The sequence below is a fragment of the Balaenoptera physalus genome, assembly GCF_965194825.1.
Source record: "Balaenoptera physalus genome assembly, chromosome: 2".
Taxonomy (NCBI): Eukaryota; Metazoa; Chordata; class Mammalia; order Artiodactyla; family Balaenopteridae; genus Balaenoptera; species Balaenoptera physalus.
Window position 1 is genome coordinate 160,599,889 of NC_138883.1, and position 23,592 is coordinate 160,623,480.

The 23,592-nt window shown below is 48.7% G+C and overlaps 1 protein-coding gene across 5 annotated transcripts in view; it reads left to right on the forward strand.

The window, feature by feature from the left end:
• CAMK1D (calcium/calmodulin dependent protein kinase ID) overlaps positions 1 to 23,033 on the forward strand; it is a 413,272-nt gene extending 390,239 nt beyond the window's left edge. For 3 of the 5 annotated variants that reach the window (XM_082449810.1, XM_082449811.1, XM_082449813.1), the window contains 5 exons: positions 7,539 to 7,651; positions 9,178 to 9,256; positions 14,394 to 14,481; positions 15,426 to 15,543; positions 17,180 to 23,033. In XM_082449810.1, the coding sequence (XP_082305936.1) occupies positions 7,539 to 7,651; positions 9,178 to 9,256; positions 14,394 to 14,481; positions 15,426 to 15,543; positions 17,180 to 17,298 (517 nt within the window). In that variant the 3' untranslated portion in view covers positions 17,299 to 23,033. Of the gene's footprint in view, positions 1 to 7,538; positions 7,652 to 9,177; positions 9,257 to 14,393; positions 14,482 to 15,425; positions 15,548 to 17,179 lie in introns of all 5 variants that reach the window. The other 2 variants (XM_082449814.1, XM_082449812.1) reach the window with 2 other exon arrangements.
• Positions 23,034 to 23,592: the final 559 nt, after the last annotated feature.

The window sequence follows — 23,592 nt, forward strand, 5'->3', positions numbered from 1 at the left end:
AGAGATTTGTTAGCTTAAAATGCTTTGCTTTATATTATTATTTTTAAAAGTCTGTCCTATTAACCAGAGTAAGACAAATACAACCCAGATTCCTTAGTATGGGGTCCCAGACATTCATCCAATAAACACTTGTTGAATAACTGCTGACAGCCAAGACAAAGGGTGAACTGGTGTCTGTCCAGTGGTTGTTACCTATCCAACAGACTCTAGCATCCAGAGGAGGGATGCCCAGATTGGATTGATTTTGTGAGTGTTTTTCAGAGACCCATTGGGCCTGGGTGGGCCCTCTGTGGCTCCTCTGGTTTGCAGTATACGTGCAGGTTTGTTGTTTTGCTCAATTGCATAAAAATATTCTTTCTTCACAAATATACCTTTGAGTAAGTGTTCTCAGGGAAGCTTGAGCTATTCCTAGAATTGAGGACTCCTTGGCAAAATGCTTGGAAATACTGGCCCACAAAGATTAAGGTTGAAAAGCAGGTCTCCAGGACCTCCTGTCCTCATATCCATCACGCAGGGCACAGAATCATGACCAGAGGGAGCATCTCTCTCCTTCCCTTCCAGAGCAGTTTAGAAGTTTAGGTCAGGATGTGTGGTCATTCGTGGGTGATTCTGAGACTAGTTACAAAATTTTAAAATATGTTGCTTTGTTTTCACATTTAGTGTGTAAACTGAGTCCCTCAGGACTCGTCTGTTCTCTCCCCCTCCCATTGGTCTTCCTGATGGTGAGCAGGGCCCCAGTTCACAGTATTTCAGCTGAAGGAACCTGAAGAGTGAGATGGAGTTGGTGGGATGGAAAAGAGAAGAAGCGGTGATAAGGGTGGACAGCTGGCATTTAGTGATTGTTGTGTGACAGGCGCTTTCAAATGTTGTATCTTTTATCTGTATCCATCCATCAATCCATGTGTGTGTGTTCTATGTAATATAGATTAGTATATAGTGTATGTTATATATGTTATAATATCCCTCTATAAGGTGGGCCTCGTTATCCTCCTTTCACAAAGGAACCTGAGACCGGGAGACAATATATAATTTCCCCAAAGTCACTCCACCAGGACTTGTTAGAGCCAGGATTTGAATCTGTGTCTTTATTTCTCTAAATCCCAGGCTGAGGAAACCACATCACGAAACTCCTCCGAAAGCAAAGTCAGTCCTCAGAGAACAGCAACACACCTTCCCTTGAAAAATCAGTTCTCTCTTCACCTTCAGAGCCCTTCTTCCAATAGACTAAAGGGCAAGATCTGGGTTGCTGTTTCCTGGTGATGATTCAGTCGTCAGTGTGGACTGTTGCGCTCAGATGCTTTTTACGTAAAATATTTGCAATATGTTTGGGCACTTAAGAAGCATATTTCAGGTGGTCAGGAAACTTGCTTAAACGTGTTACTTGATTTTGCAGTTACTCTGGGTCAGTGAGGCAGGCCTGAACTTCTGCCCAGCCCTGCCGAGTTCCACAGGGTCTGGATAGCAGATTTTCTATCCTCTGCATCCTCTTGCAGCTCTGTTGGGGAGCAAAGGGCTGAACAAAGGCTACTGGATGTGGCCATAGTGGGACTTGGTTGAGTAGAGACCCAGGTTCACTTTTCTCTGTCCTTCTTTCCCACCGACAGGCCACAGTGATCCCAGGCATGCTCCTGCCATCTGTCTTTCCAGAAGGCAGGCTGGGGTGGAACATTAGGTGTTGATCTTCTAACTGTAAGGACACAACTGCCCAGAGCTGCTTCCCCAAGGGGGGACCATGTCCACTGAAAAGAGAAGTTTTAATTGCCAGGTGCCACAGTGACGTGTCGGGGCCACCCTCAGACCCACCCTTCCCCCTGTGTTCTCCACCACGGTTGACGGCAGCCCCCGTGTCCATGCTGGGGACCTGGGAGGCATCCTGGCCTTCCCTCTCCACATCGCTGATCACCTAATCTTCCCGGTTTTCCCTCTGAACTCTTTTGGAATCTGTTCCCCCGATCCAACTACCACCACCGGCGCTGTCCCATCCTTCCTTTGCCGGAGCACAGCTGCTAACTTGTCTTCTGCCTCAAAGCCACCTTCCTCATAGCTGCAAAGCCAGTCGCCTGCCTGTATGGCTTCCCTGTCTACACCTTTGTCCATTTATCCATCAGTGGACACACAGATTGTTTTCATGTCTTGGCCATAGTGAATAATGCTGCAGTGAACATGGGAGCATGCATATCTCTTCAAGGCACTGATTTCATTTCCTTTGGGAATATATCCAGAAGAGGGATTCCTGGATCACATGGTAGTTCCATTTTTAATTTTTTGAGAAACCTCCGTAACATTTTCCATACTGGCTGCACCATTTTGCATTCCCACCAACGGTGCACAAGAGTTCCATTTTCTCCACATCCCAACACTTGTTAACTTCTATTTTTCTGATAATAGCCGTCCTAACAGATGACATCTCATTGCCTACCAGCACTTCTGATACCAGCTCCTTCCCATCTTCTCTGTGTCTGTCTCTGGTACCAAAAGCCGTAAGGAAAGGCAGAACCTTAAATCTGTAATTCAAAGGTCCAAGAAATATGCAAGAACATAGAAGGTTGAGGTGAATTATGACAATAAAGTTACATAAAAGGGGAAAAGAGGTAACAACTGATCATTATTTGCAAATCTTTTCAGCAGGCGTCCATTTTTGTAAGGGCGCATATACATGGCCGAGGGCAAACGAGGAGGAAGAACGTCCCTTAATGTAGCATAATTACCGCAGTCAAGTCTCAGGACCTCTCAGCAGGAGCTCTTATGCTATCACAGCATTTCATTTTCCAAGAATAACTGTGCCCTGGTGAATCAGCCGTGGTTGGCCATGGCCAATTTTCACATTCATTTATGTTAAAAGTGCTCTTCACGGAAAACCTTCTCCTTTATGAACCTTGTCCGCAAGACAAAAGTGGCATTTTAGATAACCCATTGCATTCTCTCTACAGACACAGGCCGGGTTGCCCACAGCACCTGGCCCTGCACACTGGGTTCTTCTGGAACGTCTGTCAGCGACACAGAGCATTGCTTTTTTACCACCTCCTGAGAGGGGTGAGGTACAGGAGGGAGGAGTCGGGGTAGGTGGGAACTTCGACAGCTACCTGGGCTGGGCAGCAGTGGGCTATCCTTCATCCGTCATCCTTGTCTCTATTTCAGAGCCCATCCAGGGGGCTCAACAGCCAACGATGAAGCCTCTTTTTCAAGAGCATCTTTGTTCATCCAAACATTTACCCAGGATCTGCCATGGGTAGACCCTGGGCTGGGCACTGAAAATCCAAAGACAAAAGTAAGACATAAGACATGGTCCTGCCTTAAGGAGCTTGTGGACAGGTCAGGGCAGCGTGCAGTGTAGGAAGTGTCACCACGGAGCTCTGTGCGCTGCCGTGGGGACACAGAGCAGGGCACCGACCCCACCTGGCAGCAGGGGACTGGGTCTTACTAGTAACACGGCAGCTGGTCTCCAGGGGTGTGCCACAGTCGATGGAAGGGGCCAGGGGAGGGCAGCCCAGGTAGAGTGCATACCTTTACCTTGGTCCAGAAACAAAACATGCCCAGTGGGCAGCGAACCAACCCCAAACATCTTAGCTGCTAGACCCAGAGTGTGGGAAATGAGGTTGGGGAAGTAGCGTCCAGTCACCAGGTTCTGTTTGCAGATGAAGGGGCCGGTGGGCAAATGAAATGGCCTGCAGAGAGAATTCAAAGTCAAGACTGAAACATAAGATTCAGTTCTCAAGCCTCCTTCCCTTTAGTGAACAAGCAAAACAGTTAAGAACACAGATCCAGAATCAGACAGGTAGGGCTGGCGTCCTGTTTCTCTGCCTTTATTTTTTTATTTTTTTAATATAAATTTATTTATTTTTGGCTGCGTTGGGTCTTCGTTGCTGCGCAAGGGTTTCTCTAGTTGCGACGAGCATGGGCTGCTCTTAGTTGCGGTGCACGGGCTTCTCATTGCGGTGGCTTCTCTTGTTGTGGAGCACGGGCTCTAGGTGTGTGGGCTTCAGTAGTTGTGGCAGTCAGGCTCAGTAGTTGTGGCTTGCGGGCTCTAGAGCGCAGGCTCAGTAGTTGTGGCGCACGGGCTTAGTTGGTCCACGGCATGTGGGATCTTCCCGGACCAGGGCTCGAACCCGTGTCCCCTGCCTTGGCAGGCGGATTCTTAACCACTGTGCCACCAGGGAAGCCCCGTTTCTCTACCTTTAAAATGAGAATTGTATGAGGGACTGTATACACGGCTCTGGTGTGAGGGGACCACAAGGAATACCACCGGGACCTTGAGATTTATAGCAGCTGAGCCGTAAGCACCCTTAGACCCTCGGTGACTGGGGGAGGGAGAAAGCAGTTACCACACCCAAGGGAGTCTGGCAGAGTCCCCTCCCTTGAGAGCAGCACTGGCCCTCAGCCCAGGGGTGTAACCAGCCTGAGCGCTGGATGGGAAGGCTCAGGGCAACACGCAGCCTGCCCTGACTTCCTCCTTCCTTCCTCATCTCCCCGGGGGCCCCCACTGGCCAACCCCCTACCAGATGCCAGAGAGTTCAACCCTCAGTCAACCCTCCGTACAGGTCAGCCTCCTGGGGACAGAGCAGAGCAGAGGGGGGCTCTGAAGGACACAGGGAAGGTGCTGGGGAAGCACACCTCCGGGGGGAGTGAGGGGTTTTTTGTTTTCATTTTTTTGTATTTTTAAATATTTTTTTAATTTTATTTTTTTTAATCCTTTTTTTTGGCCGCACCACGCGGCATGCGGGATCTAGTTCCCCGACCAGGGATTGAACCCGTGCCCCCTGCAATGGAAATGCAGAGTCCCAACCACTGGACCGCCAGGGAAGTGCCTGGGAGAGTGAGGTTTAAGTGAGATAATACAGCAGAGCACCTTGGTGGAGTTTTTGACCCAAAATAAGTGATCAGTCGAAGCTACACTAGAGTTAGTAGTATGTTTGTGTAAGTGTGCCAAGGTAGATGAGATGGCAGACTAAGTAGCAAAGGGAAGACGGGAGGTGGGAGCATTCTCCCTAGATGGCCATCCTGAGACTGGGATGGACGTGATGGATGAGCCCATGGAGGCGAGTTGCCCGTATTGGGCGTGACCATCTGTTGTTGGGTTGTCAGGTTTAGATGTTATTCTGAACCATGGGCTTTTAGGCCTAGAACAATTGGGAGTGGCTTTATCGTCTTTGAGAACCCACAGTGAGATCATCTGTAGATTATTTAAATGGTTTGATAATGTAAAATATGAACACAGAGATGAAATCTGCAAATGGGTGGATACAGGACCACGGAAGTCAGCATTCTGTATATGGAGATAGAAACAACTCAAAGTCGTTTCTCCTAATTGAACCCACCACACAAACCTGCTCACGAAATAGCCTGACCAGGGAACTCTGTGAATCTTCTAGATCTGAGGAAGATTTTACAACATCTCCTTGCCCTTCTGTTCTGTTTCAGCCCTTATTTAAAAATGTTCTTTCTTAATTTTAACTTAGTCCCCAAACTCCATCCGTTTCCTTTCCTTCCATCCTCAGTACAGACACATAAACATAGTATTCTATACTCCCCCTCCCCCAAAAAAAGAGGAGCTAAAACCAGAAGAAATCAGGATTACTTTAAGAAAATTGGCACAAGAAGATTAAATCTTTCTTGGAATTTTCTTGAAGATTTTTTTTCCTTGAAAAGAAAGCCAAACTGTAAAGTAAAACACAGTCCGTTGTTAATAAACAAAAACCTCACATATCTAAAATTTCATTATTTTCCGAGATGAACTAACATTTTGCCCTGTCTGCTTTTCCTAATATGCACATTTCATTTAGCCCAAATCTTCATTATGGGAAACATTTCCATATCCATCTCTCAGCTCCAGGCTTTCCTGGGTAGTGAAATATGTGCTTCGTGGTTTCAGAAGCACTGGCTCTTACTTCGCCAAAGGCAGCAAATCTTTAAAAATGAAATTTTCCAGGCACTTAGCCCCTAAATCAACCTTGTAGGGATAGATGATTCTGAATCTTATCAGCCCACAGAATGTCTCACAGCCTTTAAAAGTGTCATCGGCCGTTCCCCTGTGCAGCACGACCAGTGGTGCTGTGTAGAGCGGCAGGAGCGGCTGAAAATTTGTACTAAAAGCTGTGTTTCGAACCTTCATTACATTTCTTACTTGCTGGCGGCCTAAATCCCTCGAAGGCCTGGAGTCTGTTGATTCCCATTCATTTGTTCTCATTAAACTGGTCTCTAGGCTGCAGCTGTGCTTTGAACAAAGTTGGGCTGCGTGGGAAGATGCAGGGCTCGTCTGGGGGCGGGACTTTCTCACCGTGGCTGCTGCCGCCCTGTAGGTTGTCTCGGGCCCGGAACCAAGTTCTGTGCCATCCAGCTGTGCGCTTGGCCTTCCAGAATCCAGCCTTGCCCTCTGCTCTGTCCATCACTTATGGCCGCAGCCTCAATCTCACCCCTTCCCGATGTCCAGTCCCAACCAGAGGCTGCCCCTGCCTGCCCGCCATGGGCCTCAAGCGTGGACCAGCCAAACAAATTGGGGGAGGAAGCATAGACCCACAGCATCTTAAAGCCAGAAAGAATATTAGGAATTTTCTAGTCTGGCCTCTTCGTGTTTAGATGAGGACATTTTGGTCCAGAAAATGCATCATTGGCCTTTAATGGTAAAGGTCACCTCAGAGCCCGCAGCAGACCTGGGAGTGAGAACCCACAGCTTCATGGCACGAATTGTATTTGGGGTATTTAACAAAAATTCCTACTTCTGTTATGACTGTCAGGACCTCTAGAACTAGAAGATTCTTGCACCAACATCCTAGTATCCGCTTTTTTTTTTCTTTCTTAAATGTTTCTTGGCCGTGCCATGTGGCTTGCAGGATCTTAGTTCCCCAACCATGGATCAAACCCAGGCCCTCGGCAATGAAACCGCCGAATCCTAACTACTGGACCACCAGGGAATTCCCATATGATCTTTTAAAAATCAACTTTGAAACAGTTCAGTGGAAAAAGGGTCATGGTATTAAAATTTATGTCAACTTCTGCTTATTGCATATTAATGGGCGAAACTGTAACCTTCCAAATACCTGAATTGGGCGTGGTAGGGTGATACACTGCAGTTTGGGGCCACTTGTGGCAATTTGGTGACTCAAGTGTATGAAATTTCCCCTTCTTCCTCTGATGATTTATTAAATCAAATGAACCTGGAAAGGTCTTGAAATGTATACCAAACATATATGTTGTTTGTTTCACTAACCCATCATCTATTAGGGACCGTATCCCAGGCAGTAAGATCAGTAACGTTTATACACAGAGGGCGGCCTGGTAGGTGCTCAGGGCGTGCAGGACTCTGTCGCCACCAGGGTTAACCCTTTCAGCTACCTGTGAAGTCACAATTTTACTTCTGTGCCACGTGTGCCCAGAGACCGTGTGGGTCCTTTGCTGAGACTGTGTCTGCAGCGCACACGGTGCAGGCTTCCTCCACTCCAGGAGTAAGACAGCTCTTCCTCCCAGGCAGGATGTCAAGCCACCACGTGGTGTTGGGTCCTCAGCCGGTTCCGATCCTCACAAGAGATCCTCTTGTCTTCCAGGCTCTGCGGCTACCCTCCTTTCTATGACGAAAATGACTCCAAGCTCTTCGAGCAGATTCTCAAGGCGGAATATGAGTTCGACTCCCCCTACTGGGACGACATCTCCGACTCCGGTAGGTCTCTCGGCTCCTGGTGGGCGGCTCCTGGGACCCTGACACCCAGCCCACCTGAGTCTCCAACAGTCCCCAGGGGCTCAGAACAGTCCTGAGGCTCCTGAGGATGCTAGACACTTAGACTTGACTTGAGAAGCGAGGAGAGGCTTGGGACACGTGTGGGACACGTGCCCCGAGCCAGGCTGAGGGGTGGGGACTCACTCCTCCACCACTCCTGGCCATACCCTGATCTGGGTGCTCTGGAGTGAGACAGTGTTAGCTCGAGTTTATTGAGCTTACTTACCGTGTGCTGTGCACTCTAAACTCCGCACATGTGCTAGTTCACCCAGTCCTCAGGACAGCCTATCAGGTGGGGATTACTATTAGCCCCATTTGACAGATGAGGAAACTGAGGCCCTGGGAGGTGAAATAACAGCTAGTAAGTGGCAGAGCTGGGGTTTGAACCCACGCCCTCACTCCAGAACCCGAGTCTCAGCTACTGTGCCACACAAAACATTCCCAGGGAAGTTCACCATTTCCTCCTCAGGGATAAAAATCAAACCCAAGGCCCACGTAAGCGAATGGAATGTCTCCAGCCTCAGTTTCCTCCCTGACAAGATGAGGATGGTAATAATACCACTCCCACCCTGGTGGGTGGTGTAAGGATCACATGAAATAATGAATGAGCTATTCAAATATCACATTTTATTATTTGTGTTATTTCCTCCTAACTGGAAATGCCCTGCTTTCTTCCTCAATCTTCCAAAACCTGGGACCGGACTATAGTTCTCCAAGGCTTGCAGGAAAGAGCCACATGGGGAGTAGTTTACTTCTGAGTCAGGAAGGGCCCCAGCCGTCCCCCAGAAGTTCAGCCCTGTGGGCAGTGAGCTGCCAGACGCCACAAGGTGACAGATTTCCCACCTGGCACGTGTCATCTTCTGGTTCTGGGTCCCAACCTCTCATGTTCTCAGCGTCCTGCTCTGGGTCATACCTGGTCCTGGGCCTCCAAGCAGTTTTGCTTCCCCACCAGGGCACATCTCCTGCACCGTAATTTCCTGCTCGCTGTTTGTAATCATCCGCGGGGGCTGCGGAGGGGGCTTCTGGAGGGCTGTGCATCCACAGTGGGTGCTTGGGCGACTTTGTTGAATCGGTGAGCTCTTAACTTGAGGACGTCAACAGAACAGCTCCCTAAGGCAGCAGTGAGCTGAGTGAGAGGCACCTGGCGGCAAAGATATTTCACCTTTTCCCTGAAACAAAGGCGCCACTAGCTGCCGGCAGGAAGGGGCTTCGAGGTGGGAAGGCAGGGTCCCAGGCCTGGCTGGGCTGCCTCCTTGTTCACTGGGTCACCACTCAGAAACCCAAACCTTGGCTTCCCTTTTCCCCAGATGTTGGTACCACCTGCCTTGATGTCCCAGGTCCCGAGTGTCCATGGAAGGCTGGTCTCGTGTTTCCATGGTACCCTTGATACCCACAGAGGCACCCTGGTATCATATTGTCATATCTCAAGCCACATACTGACTCCCCCTCTGTGCCTTCCTTTTGAACAGCAAAAGACTTCATTCGGAACCTGATGGAGAAAGATCCAAATAAAAGATACACCTGCGAGCAGGCAGCTCGGCACCCGTGGTAAGAAGAATCACCCACTAGAGAGGCCGGTCAGCTGGGGCTTCGTTGTGAAAGCCACGGGTGAAGCTTGCATCCCATCTGGCCGGTGGCTTTCATCCTTTCCCCAAACCAACACTCGAGGACACAGTCTTCTGAAGGCACTAATGACAGATGCACAAAAGATAGCTGTAGCTTTTTCACTTCATGTGAAGTATTTTAGGATCATTTTTAGTGAAGGTAATTCCCAAAGGAGGCATTAAGAGTGGAGTTTTATTCCTTGAACTTATTACTCAGTCCGTAAATGAATTGAGGTCACATGTTCTTTTCCTTTTAAGATGTTTTTCAAGTTAGTGTTTCTTCACCTCCAGAGGGATGAATTGATAGTTTACGACATCCTGGACTACATTTCCTGCGGTGCCCTGAGGCCACCTTGTTTTTGTGCCACTTACTAGGATTGAACCCAGTGACTCTGGGTTTATACTTCTCTTGAGTCTGAATTTTCTCATCTTTAAAGTGAGAATAACAATACCTAGTTTACAGGATTGAAGTAAGCAGTGACCGAGATCGTGCACACACAGAAAGGGTTTAGTGCATCTGGCACGTAGCAATTGTGTCATTAAGCTCTTCTTATTAAAGCACCGTGAGCCTCCTTTTTGAAGCAAAGGTCGGGAGTAGTAAAATAGCCGATACAATGCGCAGACCCTTCACCTCAGGAGAAATCCCCCCGAGCCAGTCCTCTAGAACGCTGTTCCCTGTTTATTCTACCATCTCCTGCAGCATTTTCTCCTGATGCTCATATGCTGATTAACCTTCCAAAGGGGACCTGCCCAAGGTCCTTTCCTGACGAGTTGCACAGTATTTTAATGTATAATAACAGCCGTCATTTATCATCTGTGATGTCCCAGGCCCTGTGCTAATCATATTAAAATATCACCGCATTTTTTCCTTTATGATAATCCTGTAAGGTAGATTTTTGTCTCCATTTCTGAGATAAGGAAATATATGTAGAAAGATAAAGAAACTTAGCCAACAGGACACAACCAGCTAACAGCAAAGCCAGAAATGTTTCCAGGCAGAGCTGTCAGATTCCAAAAGATGCTCTTTACCGCAAACTGACAGGAGAAGGAAAGGGGAAGGAAGGAATTTTCTGAAAAGGAGGCAGTTTTGATTGTGTGTCAGCCTGATTTATTTATTTATTTATTTATTTATTTATTTATTTATTTATTTATTTTTGGCTGTGTTGGGTCTTCGTTTCTGTGCGAGGGCTTTCTCTTGTTGTGGCGAGCGGGGGCCACTCTTCGTGGCGGTACGCGGGCCTCTCACTGTCGCATCCTCTCTTGTTGCGGAGCACAGGCTCCAGACGCACAGGCTCAGTAGTTGTGGCTCACGGGCTTAGTTGCTCCGCGGCATGTGGGATCTTCCCAGACCAGGGCTTGAACCCATGTCCCCTGCATTGGCAGGCAGATTCTCAACCACTGTGCCACCAGGGAAGCCCAGCCTGATATTTTTTTAATAAGTCACTTTGGATGATAGGTCAAAGTATGTGACAGTGAAGATATGAAAGTTTTTCTTATTTTATAAACAGTTGACTTTTATAGCTGTATGAGACTTTTCCCCCAGTTTTACAGAGAGATAGTTGGCATGCAGCACTGTACAAGTTTAAGGTGTTAGAGCATAATAACTCGGCATCCATATATGTTGCAAAATGACTACCACAATAAGTTTACTTAATATCCATCGCCTAATATATTAGTTACAAAAAATTTTTTTCCTTGTGGCAAGAACTTTCAGGATTTACTCTCAACAACTTTCAAATATGCCATAAAGCAGTGTTAACCGTTGTCACCCGGTTGTACATTACAACCCCAGTACTTATTTATCTTTCATGTAGGAGGCTTTTGAGGTTATCTTAGAGAGGAGGAAAATGACCTCAAAAGAAGGGAAGTGATTTGCTTCCTAGAACTTGTTCACTGGTCCAGCCTCACTCTGTGGAAGGCAGGAAGGCCAGTTACAACCTCATCTCTCCTTCACCAGACGTTTTTGAAAAAAAACAAAGAAGAGAAAGGTCAGTTTCACTGTGAGGGGCCTGGCAGAGGGGCAAGGTGGGCTCAGACTCAAGCAGCACTTCACGGAGATGCCAGCCTCGCGCTGTGAGAAGGCTGTCCCCGGGCCGTCCAGGGTGGGGCGGGGCTCCCAGGCTGGGCCAGCCAGGGGGGCTTCAACTGTGCACCCTCCGCAGCGTTCTTGGAGACCCCTCCCCTCCCCGGATTCCAGCCAGCCAAGCTGCGGTGACCACAGGAACTGGGATGGATCCCAGGGGTTTGGGGTGCACTCCAGGCATCACCAAGCCTGTTTTAAGCAAGTGACTAGAAAAGCGTACAGTCAGAGCCGTGCAGGTAGAACAGACCGTGTACAAAACACAAAAACACCGAAAGGCGAGGAGAAGAGTTTAATGATCTGCGTGTGGAGAAAAAGAGCCAGACAGGCCTGATGGAGCGCGATTGATATAAACGCCATGTCCTGTGTTAGTTTAGAGGCAAAAACTGGGAAGCGAGAGAGAGTCGGAGACCCAGATGAAATGGGGGTGCCTGTAGCTTTACGTGTGTGTGTGCGGACTCGTAAGGGAAGTCTTCTGTCTCAGGGGCGTTGTTCAGTTCCTAGGACAGTCAAGGTGACATCCAAGGTCCCTCCCAATGCTAAGATGCCACGCCTCCAGTTTTGCGGGTGAGTGACGCTGAAGCCTGGCGTGCTGAGCGTCCCACGTGGTCCCTGTGAACTTCCTGGCTGTCGCGAGCAGCAGCGTGATGGCGGTGCCTATTTTTTTCTTTTTAAGTTTTCTTCTCTCTTTCTTTTTTTTTTTTTAACATCTTTATTGGAGTATAATTGCTTTACATTGTTGTGTTAGTTGCTGCTGTAGAACAAAGTGAATCAGCTCTACGCATACGTATATCCCCACGCAGTGCCTGTTTGAGGAAGGTTGTGAGCTGTCATGAGCCGAGGTGGCTTTACCTCCAAGAAGAGTGTTTAACAGGGTCCTGTGGGCCACCATCTGCCCCGCTTGGTTCTTACCCAGCGGCAGCGCGCCCTGGCACTGTGGGAAGTGAGCACGGGACATTCCTAGAATAACTGAAAATTTGCATTTTCCTCCCCTCTCAGCCTTGATCACCCACAGGGAAGGGAGTCTCCCTGACACCCCGCCACCCGGCCTGTTTGGTTTGGAGCGGGCTCTGCCCCTCGTTGGTGCTCAGCCCGAGAATTCCGTCCTTCCTACCACTTCTGCCCCCTGGTTTCCAAGAAGGAGCCGACCACCACGAGGTGGAACTGGCCTTCTTTTCTGAGGATGCAGCTGTTACAAGCAGGAGGAAACGCTCGCGTGAGGCCTCCAGGAGAAGAGGCTTAATAACGACACCTCCCCAGCCTCCTCGTCCCTTGGGTTTCGGGTGGATCTGCTCATTCACATATTTCTCTTCACTGATGTGCGTCTGGGAAAAGCAGGCAATTGACAGTTGTTGGTAATGGAAACCTGACCGGCCTTGGTTCGTTTCTGAGTATCCTCTGAGCTGTGTATTTTCAGCCCTGCTGGGAAAACTAGAGGAGTCTATTTAGGGGGGTCTTGCTCTGAGCTGGGAATAGCAGACTGTACGGTATTCTAAACTTAGGCCCAGCCTGGCACAGACTTAACCTTCCAGAATCCACCAGCCATGTTTTTGGTTCCTAAAAGGAAAGGCTGGTGGTGGGAACATATTTTTTATCCAGGGCTGGTTTCCTATCTGAATAAGCCCTAAGCTTATTCCTCTCATGTCCTAAATCGGTTGAACACGGCAGTCTGTGCCCAGGCTGGTCTGTGTCCAGGGCCCTCGGAGTCTGGGACCTGACGGGCTCTGCCAGCCAGAAAGTGTGGTCAGTGTCCCCGGCATCTGTCTGCCCCTTAACATTTCCGAGATCCAAGAAATTACTTCTGAGGTGTCAGGCATCAGTTCAGAATTGAATAGTTTGGTGCTAAAGGAAAGGGAAGATGGATGGATTCAAGCCCGGAAAAGACTGAGCAAAATGCAAGTTCCTGTGAGATTGGGGGAGGCCAAGCGGTCAAATGTAGAGCGAGGGTGGTGTTGAGGTTGAGAAGGGATGTGAGGGAGAAGAATGGGCTGGAGGGACCCCTAGCTCATCAACGAGACTGGTGACTGTAAGCCCAGAGAGAAGAGGGAGGTGTAAGAACAGATGGGGGGAGGGGCGGGGGGGGGGAGAGAGAAGAGGTGTGATAAAGCAGAGGGAGGAAGAAATAGGATGAGGGGGGACTCTGAGGACAGGAGGTCAAAACTAAACCTCCCTTCCTCCCTGCTAATAGAAGGCTGAGGTCAAGCAAGAACTAGAGAAAAAATTGCCCAGTGTTGTAAAGGACCCAGTGGAAGGTAGCGGCGACATGGTCCTTGCGGTTCTGAGAACTTTTCTAGGAAATGCAGGAGTAGGTGTGCCAAGCAGGGCCGAGCTGAGGCTGGGAACCCTGGCACTGAGCACAGAGAAGGTGAGGGGCCCCGGGGGGAGGGAGGGGGAGTAGAACGTGGCGGAGCTTAGGTCAGCCGGGATGGAGCCAGAAGGGGGAGCAGTGGGCCCCGGGTGTGAGCAGGTCCATGGACCAGAGATCCTGGGGATGCCAGAGAGGGGCTGTGGGGAGGAAGCCGGGAGGGAGACCCTGGGTAGGGGTCTGGTGCTCAGACCAGGTGGGGGACACGCTTGAGACCTCAGAGGTGAGACACGGCGGGTGGGAAGCTGGGGGAGGGGGAGAAGGAGGGGAGCTGAATTCACGTTGTGTTGTCCTTGTGGGCTCTGATGTTGCAGGAATGGGGGTGAAAAGGGGAAGAAGGGGGAGCCGGGCAGAGTGGCCCACCATGAAGGTGCTGACCCATCCTGGAGGGGGCGCAGGGTACGGAGGTGGGACCGGGCTTGGAGTGCAGTGGTGGTGGGTCATGGACATTCAGACAAGAGCTCGGGGGTGAAATAAGCAGCCTGGAGGGGCAGTGAGACGCCATTCTCTCAGCAAACCTGTGGGAGGAGACAGGACATGGCTTCCCCAGGAAAGCAGCTTGGGACCCAGTGTCAGACGCTCCCCCCACCCCCACCAAGAAACCCTCTTGAAGAAGCGTCTTTGCCTCCGTTTCAGGATCGCTGGTGACACAGCCCTCAGCAAAAACATCCACGAGTCGGTCAGCGCCCAGATCCGGAAGAACTTCGCCAAAAGCAAGTGGAGAGTAAGTCCTGTGTTGCTTACATTCCCACTGAACTTAACCACTCAAACGAAACTGGCCCTACAGTTCAAGCATTTTTTATTTCTAAGTGTTACTGTCCCCCAAGTTTGATGAGAATCCCCAGAACCTCACCCAAATGTGTGCTAATTTTAACCGATAAGGATTAAGACTTGACGAGAGCATCGTGGTGTGAGAGGGATAAAGTGTATGATTTAATTAATATCTCCCCTCTGTGATCCAAAAATAGCAATATTGCCAGCTTTTCCTCATTTGCTATTTCTTAAGAACATAATCCCTGTTGTCTTCCTTCACTTTGCTGGAACTTTGAAGGGTTGACTATTATTAAAGTGACATAAAAAGGGGGGAAAAAAACCCCAGGAAATCTCAGTTGAACTCATCAATACATTCTGGTAAAAATGTGATGGATTTAAACCATTACCCTATGTTCTCATAGCATGGGTAATTAAGAGCTGGCTGTTTTTGCACGAGAGCTAACAACTAGAGACTACACAGACAGTAGTTCCACTGACCTACTTTCTTCACAGGAAATGCTATTATTTAGGACAAAACACCAATAATCAGACAATTAAAACTCTTAAAATATATTTTAAGGTACTCTATTATTATAATACACCTTTTGTTCTAGAAGTCATTCTCTTAAATTATGGAGAGAATTGGCTTACATTTACTCTATATTCTACGGTATTAATATCAGAAGAAAAATACTCTTTTCACCTCCAAAATATATTTTCTTGGGGGGGAGAGGGTCAAATGATGAATGTACTTTTGGAAGAAGAGGCAACATCAGTTTCCTTTCTAGTGGATCATGAGACCGTTTTCAGAAGTTTGAACTGCTTAGGGTAACAGGGTAAATGATAGGAGACAGTCTCGGTCTTTTCTAATTAGCTGGAATATTTTGTCTGCTTTTCCCCTTTCTTAAATTTCAGCAAGCGTTTAATGCCACGGCTGTTGTGAGACATATGAGAAAACTACATCTTGGCAGCAGCCTGGACAGTTCAAATGCAAGTGTTTCGAGCAGCCTCAGTCTGGCCAGCCAAAAAGATTGTGCGTATGTAGCAAAAACAGAACTTTCCAACTGGCGTTTGAGACAAATCTAGTGGGGAGAGGGGGGGAACTCTCGTTTGCTGAGTAGCTACTGTCTGTCGGGGTCTGTTAATACTTGATCTTATTTAATACTCCCAACAATCCTATTCACTATTTTTAAAATATTTTTTCAAATTTAGTTATTTCATATTTCTACAACCGTAGCTACTGTTGTTTCCATTTATAAGAAATCTGAGGCTCAAGTCCCACACAGCCACGTGTGTGTGGACAAAAGCCTGACACTTTCTGATCCCTCTCCTTATGTTCTGATTTGCTTCTCATTGGGCATCACCCTTAGGGACTGAGGAAGGGATGGCAGAGACTCATATGACAGTCTGATCTCATTGACTTTTAAAATGTTTTTTTTTTTTTTTCTGATAATCATTTGAGCTAATTTATACGAAGTGCGTTGGCTTTGGGATCAAAGTAATAGTACTAATGTTCGTTGTCCTTCATCTGTGCGTGGGATAGTACGTCACGGGGGACACACTCACACCCTCCTTATTTTTCTCTCCCGCTCCCCACTCTGTGTATTTCTCTTAATCTCATGCTAGGCCTTCCCACGGGCTCCTCTGCACTGCAGAGCAGTTGCCTTGATCGTCCCTGTAGGCCTCCATTTCCGTAACCATTGAGACCCTTCAGTTTGGTCTCACTCTCAGCATCACGGCTCCTACCTGTTTGCCTCAAAAAAGGTTCCCTTCCTCTTTAAATAGCCCTCCCACCTCATTCCGGAATGTCCAGCCCTTAAGTTTTCCCGGGAAATCTCCATGAGCGTCCCCTGACACAACTGCACGCTGCTTTAGACCCACATTTACGTCTCAGGGCAAATCCTTTCCACCCTCTGGTCAGAGGAAACCCCACAATCTATCGTTTACTTGAAGATTCAGACAGTGGCTCTGACAGCAAAGCTCTCTTAGTGCTTTACTTTATGGCTATCCCCATGTTCGAGCCCACAGAGTTCACGGTGACGGGGGCGAGGGGTGTACTGCGGCAGCCAGGAAGATCATCCCCACGTGAGAACATTCTGAGGCCAACACATTTGCTTGGGGAGCATCGGAGGTGCAGCCCGTGAGGAGTTTTTCTAGGCCAGGGGGCTGCCGGGTTCACACAGGACTCCATCAGCAGCCCCGTTTCAATGTGCCCTATGTCACAAACGCTTCTTAGCCAAGAGTCCAGACCACACACCAAGCTGGGGTCAGAAGGGGGTTTCACATTCTTGATTCACTCTTAAAATCCCTGCTTCTCAGTGCCCTTGTAAGAAATAAACAGTTCTTATAAGGATGGTATATATTCAATACCTAGCCCAATGCCTAGTATGTAGTTAAGTGTTCAATAAATGGAACCTATCATACTATGGTGGCTAAACCATGTTGTATCCAAGTACAAAGCAGTTGTCATTATTATAATGAAACAAGGAGGGAAGACCTGGGTCTAAGAAGAATTTGGATACATTGCAAATGTTTTCCTGTGGGTAGGGAAAAATTTGGAGTCAAGTGCATAAAAGTTTGTCCCCCGCCACAAACCCTTGCAGCGGGAAGAGGGAGTGAGTAGATCCTTCTGAAGCTTTGCACTTCTTGTGTCCGCTGTCCCCCTGCAGGTCTGGCACCCTCCACGCTCTGTAGTTTCATGTCCTCTTCATCAGGGGTCTCAGGAGTGGGAGCGGATCGGAGACCGAGGCCCACCACTGTGACGACAGTGCACTCTGGAAGCAAGTGACCGGCCCTACAGGTGGGGCCCAGGGGGTGAGGCCAGGGAAGGGGGCCCCCAGGGGCCCCCAGCGCCACCAGCCACTCCAGAGCGATCCCACCCTGCACGGTGCGCCTCCCTGCACAGGACTGGAAGACAGAAGTTTTTTACGGCCATATTTTATACTGCAATTCTGAAGTGTTCATTTCTCACAAACTGTACTGACTCAAGGGAGCTGATTTAATAGGATCTGGTGCTGTACATACGAATCTCGCAAAGCTCTAACAGAACGGACTTTCTTAGTTCCACTCCCTAAGCCCTGTCGTTTCCGATCTTCTCAGTAGAGGTAACCGTCTATGTTGTATTTTTTCATTCATAACAAAAAAAGGTTTCAACTGGATTATTTAAGTATCGGTAAATATTGTGCATTAGGGTTTTTTTTTTCCTTTTAAGAACTATGTCCTTTTGAGCTATACTTCTTACTTCCATGCCCTGTACCTTTTGCTTGTCAGTAGTAGAATTTTATGTTAACCTTTAAGAGATTTTTTTTTTTCTTCCGAAGGGAATTTAAAAGTACTTTTTAAAATTCTAATAAGAGGATCGATCAAGAATCTGTCTCCGAGGTGAAGAGTGCACTTTACTTCAGTTCCTTCTCCTTCTCTCCCCTTCTTCCTCGGAGGGGCAGTTTTCTGAGAAGACAACTCAGCCCTTCTGCAGCCTGTCTTCTCCCCGGGGGTGCGGGCACCGTGGGAGGGAACCTGCAGAAAACCTTGCCTGGCAGCTCCTCCAGCAAAGCCCTCTCCAGCTGGAGACCCTGGGGCCTCTTGCCGTCAGCGGTCAGAAATGAAGAAGCCTGCTCTCCCAAGACGAAAGGCTAGACTTGCTGTGAAGGAGATGACCCCCGCTCCCCCAGCAAAGATTTAAGAGCCTCGCTGGCCAAAGGAGCACGATGCCATTTTGTTTGGAGTGAATTTCCCACACAGCTCTCGTTTCTCACGAGGGGAGTGACGGCGTGGAAGCCCTGCTCTCAGCTATGCAGTTTTAAAATTAATCTCTCTGTTTTTTAAAAATGCATTTCTAATCTTACAACTGAAAATGGCCTCCAGCTTACACCAGTTGTTTCTGCAAATGTTTACGCTGTTCTTAGAGGCTGATCCAGAAGGGAGGAGAGGGAAATGGCCTTGGAAAAGACTCCATTTATCTGGGGTGGTTAAGGAGAGGTGACCTTCCCAGCAAGCAGGACAGTGGCCACTGCAGTGATGGCCAGAGACCACCCCGGCCAGGCCCAGCCAGCGCTGAAAGCCATCCTTCTGACCAAGGGAATCCCCAAACCAAAGACCTGTGATGGTGGGGTCACCAAAGGTCCCAGTTTGCCCAGGACTGAAGGATTTCCTGGGATGTAGGACTTTCAAACCAGCAACGTCCGGGGACCACTGGGCCACATTGTTCACCCACGTGGTGGATCGGTGTGCGGGATAGAGCGAGCACAGCATGAAACCCGGGGAAAAGCGCTTCTCCAGGAGGCTTCAAGGATGCTGTCTTGAAGAGGCGAGCAGGTGGGTCCAAATGCCCACTTTGCAGAAGCCCCCCCTCGGCCCTTGTGCCCATGTGATACCTTGAGTCTGCATTGCACAGTCAGCCTCGAGCCCGCAGTGGGTCCCTGTTCATCTGCCTGATGGTCCAGTGACTTTCCCAGCTGTTGTCCTCATGCCCTTCTCCCACAGTTGACCAGACACAGTGGATCCTGTAGGCCATGCCATCTTTGTCACTTCTGCACCTTGGCCTAGGTCCAGGCCGAATGTTCAGTGATGCCCCGCATCACACACACAGTGTTATGAGGCTCAGCACTCCATTCTGCTTCCTTTAGGAGGGCAGTGCAGGTAGGTGTGCAGGAGAGCAGCCAGAAAGACAGACATCTGGTCTACCCCGTGTCCACTGTGTCGTAGGCACTCGGCCCCTTGACAGGATTCCCGCTTGGCGTCTGTCACATCAGCATCCAGAGTGAAAATCAAGCTATTACTCTTCAAAATTTGTAAAAAGCCTGGAAATAAAATGACAGTAGACCCGGTTAAGAAGCAAGTGGTGCGTGAATTGGAGGACAGTAGCAAGAATATTATAAACAATAGCAGAAAACTGAGGCATCTCTCCCAGGGGTTTATTTGAATGTTGCTTACCAACAAGCGTAATGGAAGATTCAAGTTTCGACAGTATAAGAAAACAAGGAACTAGGGAATTCCCTGGCAGTTCAGTGGTAAAGACTCTGTGCTTCCAGTGCAGGGGGCATGGGTTCGATCCCTAGTCGGGGAACTAAGATCCCACGTGCCTTGTGGCGTGGCCAAAAAAAACAAAAACGAAAAACAAAAAAAAGAAAACAAGGAACTAGATGTTATGGGGGAGGGGTGATAATTTGCCTGACTTTGATACTTAGAACGTGTGCCTGAATAGTTATCAGCTCCTTGTACTGTGTGCTACATGCAGTCATTTGCACTTGGAAAGCAACATCTGAAGCCAAATTTATTGATGATAAATTATTTTCTGGAGCTGATGTGTGGGGTGCATGTTCTGTGCAATTAGTTTGAAAGTATGTCTTACCTGGAAAATGCAGAAGAGCTGAGAGATGGGCCAGACCCCCTCTTTGCAGTTGGGGGTCTGCTCTTGGCCATGGTTGGCCTGTAACACGTCAGGAGATGGTGACTGTTTCAGCCCAAAAGTAGACTCTGTTGAACTTGACATCAAGTGAGTCTCTACTGTCTGGATGCGTGTATTCCCATTGTTTTAGGAGGAGGAGAAAATACTGATAACTCCCATGTAGAACTTCTGCTCTGTTGAGAGAGCCTTAGTGGTAAAAGAATGGAGGTTCTCTTTCAACCGTATTTAGTATTATTTACACTTTATGACAACATGGGAAGAGAGCTCAGAATGTGCCTTTTGGTAACGCCTGCCAAGTGGAGTGGCAAAGTCCTAGGACCCTCACTGATGTCAAATTCCACCGACGAAGCTGAGCGTTTCATACAGGCCCCCAGCTTACACACCCCCTGGAGGCCAGTGTGTGCAGCTGAGGCTAATGGTGAACCATGGACCTCATCACAGTCTGCCTTCCAACCACCCCGCCGCCCAGTTTGGTCTCTTCACCTCCTCAGAGCAAGTGGACTGTTTTTGTCATTTGAAAGAGTGTCCTCAAATGGTCTTGCCCTCAGCTGCCTGTCTGTCCCCCTTCGCTTCCCTGACCTTCATCTCATCCGTGAGGCCATCAGGGAGACTAGCATTTGTCTGAAACAGAGAGCGTGCGCCCGCATGTGGCCCCAACAGACCTTTGAGAAGGTCCCAGCTCTCCAGCCAGCTCTTAGCATAGCATCCAGGGAACTGGGCAGTCAGGCTTGGGGTTAACCAGGCAAGGCTCTGGCACTTAGGGAGCATGAGCTGGTGAAGAAAGGCATTTGGCATTTGACCCCCAGACTCAGTTTACCTGCCCATCACTAACCTCATCCTGTTCATTTGTCTCCCTTGGTGTCCAGCAGATCCTGGGTGAATTGTGACTGGGAGAGGGGGACCTCCCCCCTTTAGAACGAAGACCAAAAACACCAGGGACAGAGGGAGGGAACCCAAGGGAGGGACCCCTCCTGAAAAGGGGGATTGACCCTCTCTCTGGAGGAGTGACAGCTTAATCTGATGAACGCCCTGGGGTTTGACATTTTGTGAGCAATTTTAAACAGAAAGAAAAGACCGTATCCCAGTGGAGATAACTCCGTATTGTAAGGCTTTGGCCACCGTGGCCCCCCGGCCCACCCAGAGCCTGGGCTGGTGTTGATTCTTCACCCTGGAGAAGCCACCCTGGAACCATCGCTCCAGGGCTGAGGGCAGGAGAAGGAGGGTATGGCCTATGTGCTTTGCCTGCAACACTCATGACTTCTCGACTTCATATGATTTCCACAAGCTCACTGCTGGGTTTCCTCTGGATGTGAGAAGGAACAGCAGGGTGCAGCAAAGGGCAGCTCCTCCCATTTCCATAAACAGAAATAAGATGTACTCTTTCCCAGGGTTGCACAGTCACTTCTGGCAAAAGGAATGAAAGTCCTCCGATTCAACCGATGCACGAAACCTTTGCATGTTCTTCTGAAACAATACTGCTTCCCGTTCTGTCCACTCACACTCTGCAGAGTTGGCCTTTTTTTCCTTAAACACATTCCAGACCAAACACTGTTCAGTTTGTTTAAAGAAAAATGTATATACCTTTATGTAACCCACCACTCTTTGCGGGGGGCAGGGGGCTGGTCGTAGGTTGGGGCTTCAGGTGTACCTGACATTGGCCAAAGAGTGTTCCAATCCTTTGGTTTTCAGAACTGAAAATGTTGCGATAGGAAAGGTGAATTGGGCAGATTTCTAAAAGGGGAACTTAATTCACAGAGATGCCAAGAAAACTAGTCTGCAGATGAGATAGCTTGGAAACCTCTACACTGGACAGCAGGCAGGGAGGAGAAAGAGGAAGGTAGAGGCCCAAGCCCCCTTCAGCCGCAGCTTCCGTTGTGGTCCCAGTGCATCGTGATCTGCAGCCTGGGCGTGGGCACAGGAGCCCAGCCCCACTGTGAAGTGGGCCCTGCATGCTGGCCACGGCCTGGCCCGCCTCCTGCTCTGCGCCGAATCAGACAGCAAGGAACATCAGCCCTTCCCGCCTTCCCTGCCACCTGCAGCAGGAGCAGCTGGGCTTGTGGCTCCGGGGGCCTCTGCTTCTGCAAATCCAAAGGCTGTGCATTTGGCAGCCAACCCCACAGCATGTGGCTGCCAGGTCTGGTTTCGTGGACAAAGTGTGGAATGGCTTCTCGGTGTCTGAATCTCTCTACACCAAAGGGACTAACTACTGCATTTCCCCCTTTGTACCAATGCCGCTTCTGCATTCGCCACATCCATTTTTAATCTTTTGGTCTCCAGAAAACTTCTCATACGATGATTATGTCTTCTGATGATTTACCAACTTATTTTACTTCAAGGTGATTTTATTTTCTTATGGACAGGAAAAAAGAAAATGAAAGGAGTGTTTGAGGCTTCAGTCATAGGGATAAGATATGACCAGGGACTCAAAAGCCCCAAACACTAGATAAATTACTTCTCAAAGGAAAACCTTAATCTGGACAGACTGAGGTTCCTGGGCCCTCATGGTAGCCTTGCACTTGAGGGAGGAGGAGCGCTGGGGCAGGACTGGCAGCGGTTTGGACATTTTACAAAAACAAAACCATTTTGACAGCGACAAAAATGCTGCAACCTTGCAGCAGCATCTTTGTTTTGCAAGACAGGCGGCATGTTTCAGAGGACGTTTCTCTCAGCCCCACGATCAGGTTGGAAGACATGAAAGGTACATTCTGTCCAGCATAAAATTTTGAACAATTTCTAAATTGGCTCTGGTCACCACACATAATGTCATAGTCCTTCTTGCAGCTCTCCCAACAGTGAGCACGTTTTCCAAAAGCTTATGACGTCGAACCCAGGAATGTCCCTGTGTCTGTTATTACCGGGCTTGCAATTGGTTCGATTTTTCCATAAAACCATGCTTGTCCAAAAGAAGGGAAACTGTGCATTTATTCCATGCATGTAATAAACTCTGCAAGAAATTTACCCCACATAGGTTTGCGGCACTGCAAAATTGTTAACGGGCCTGTGTAGCAAATGATTCTCTGCCTTGACAATCATGTACACATATCAAGATTTCTATCATAATGACAACGAGATTGATGACTTCTTGTTTTCCTCCAATAAAGAATTAATCACCTTCAGATGTATGTGGTTTGTTTCCTCCATAAGAAGCAGGACTGGGGTGTTTCAACAGCTCTCTCTTTCCTCCTCTCTCTGAAGTTTGGATTTGAAGGAAGGAGTTTGAATTGAGCCCCTGGAAACTCATAAAGTCCCCTAAATACTTTGTCACCAGCCCGATGGGCAGGGATGCCAGGGATGGGGGCAGGGCGTGCACATCGTGGCATTGAGGTTTGTGGTGGGCGCTCAGGCTCCCCCCCTTTTCCTTGCCACTGCAGAAGGTGGCTAGAGGCAGGCCCAGAAACCCAGATCATGTTAACTAGGTATTCTTGAGTTGTTTGGAGGAAAAGCCAACACTGATTTCCAGGAAAACGTCTCTGAGTAGCACTCACCCACACACGTCCATCCTCAGCACCGCCTTGGAATTCTCAATGTCCAAAGGAAGATTCTTTGCTGATCATGTTACCAAAAGTGGGGTCCAGCTGCTCATCGCTGAAAAGCCGATAAAGAGGCAAGGTTGGTGCAAAGAACAGTTTGCTTGGTTTTGGATGCTGGCACCCGGGTTGCGGGGGGAGGTGACGC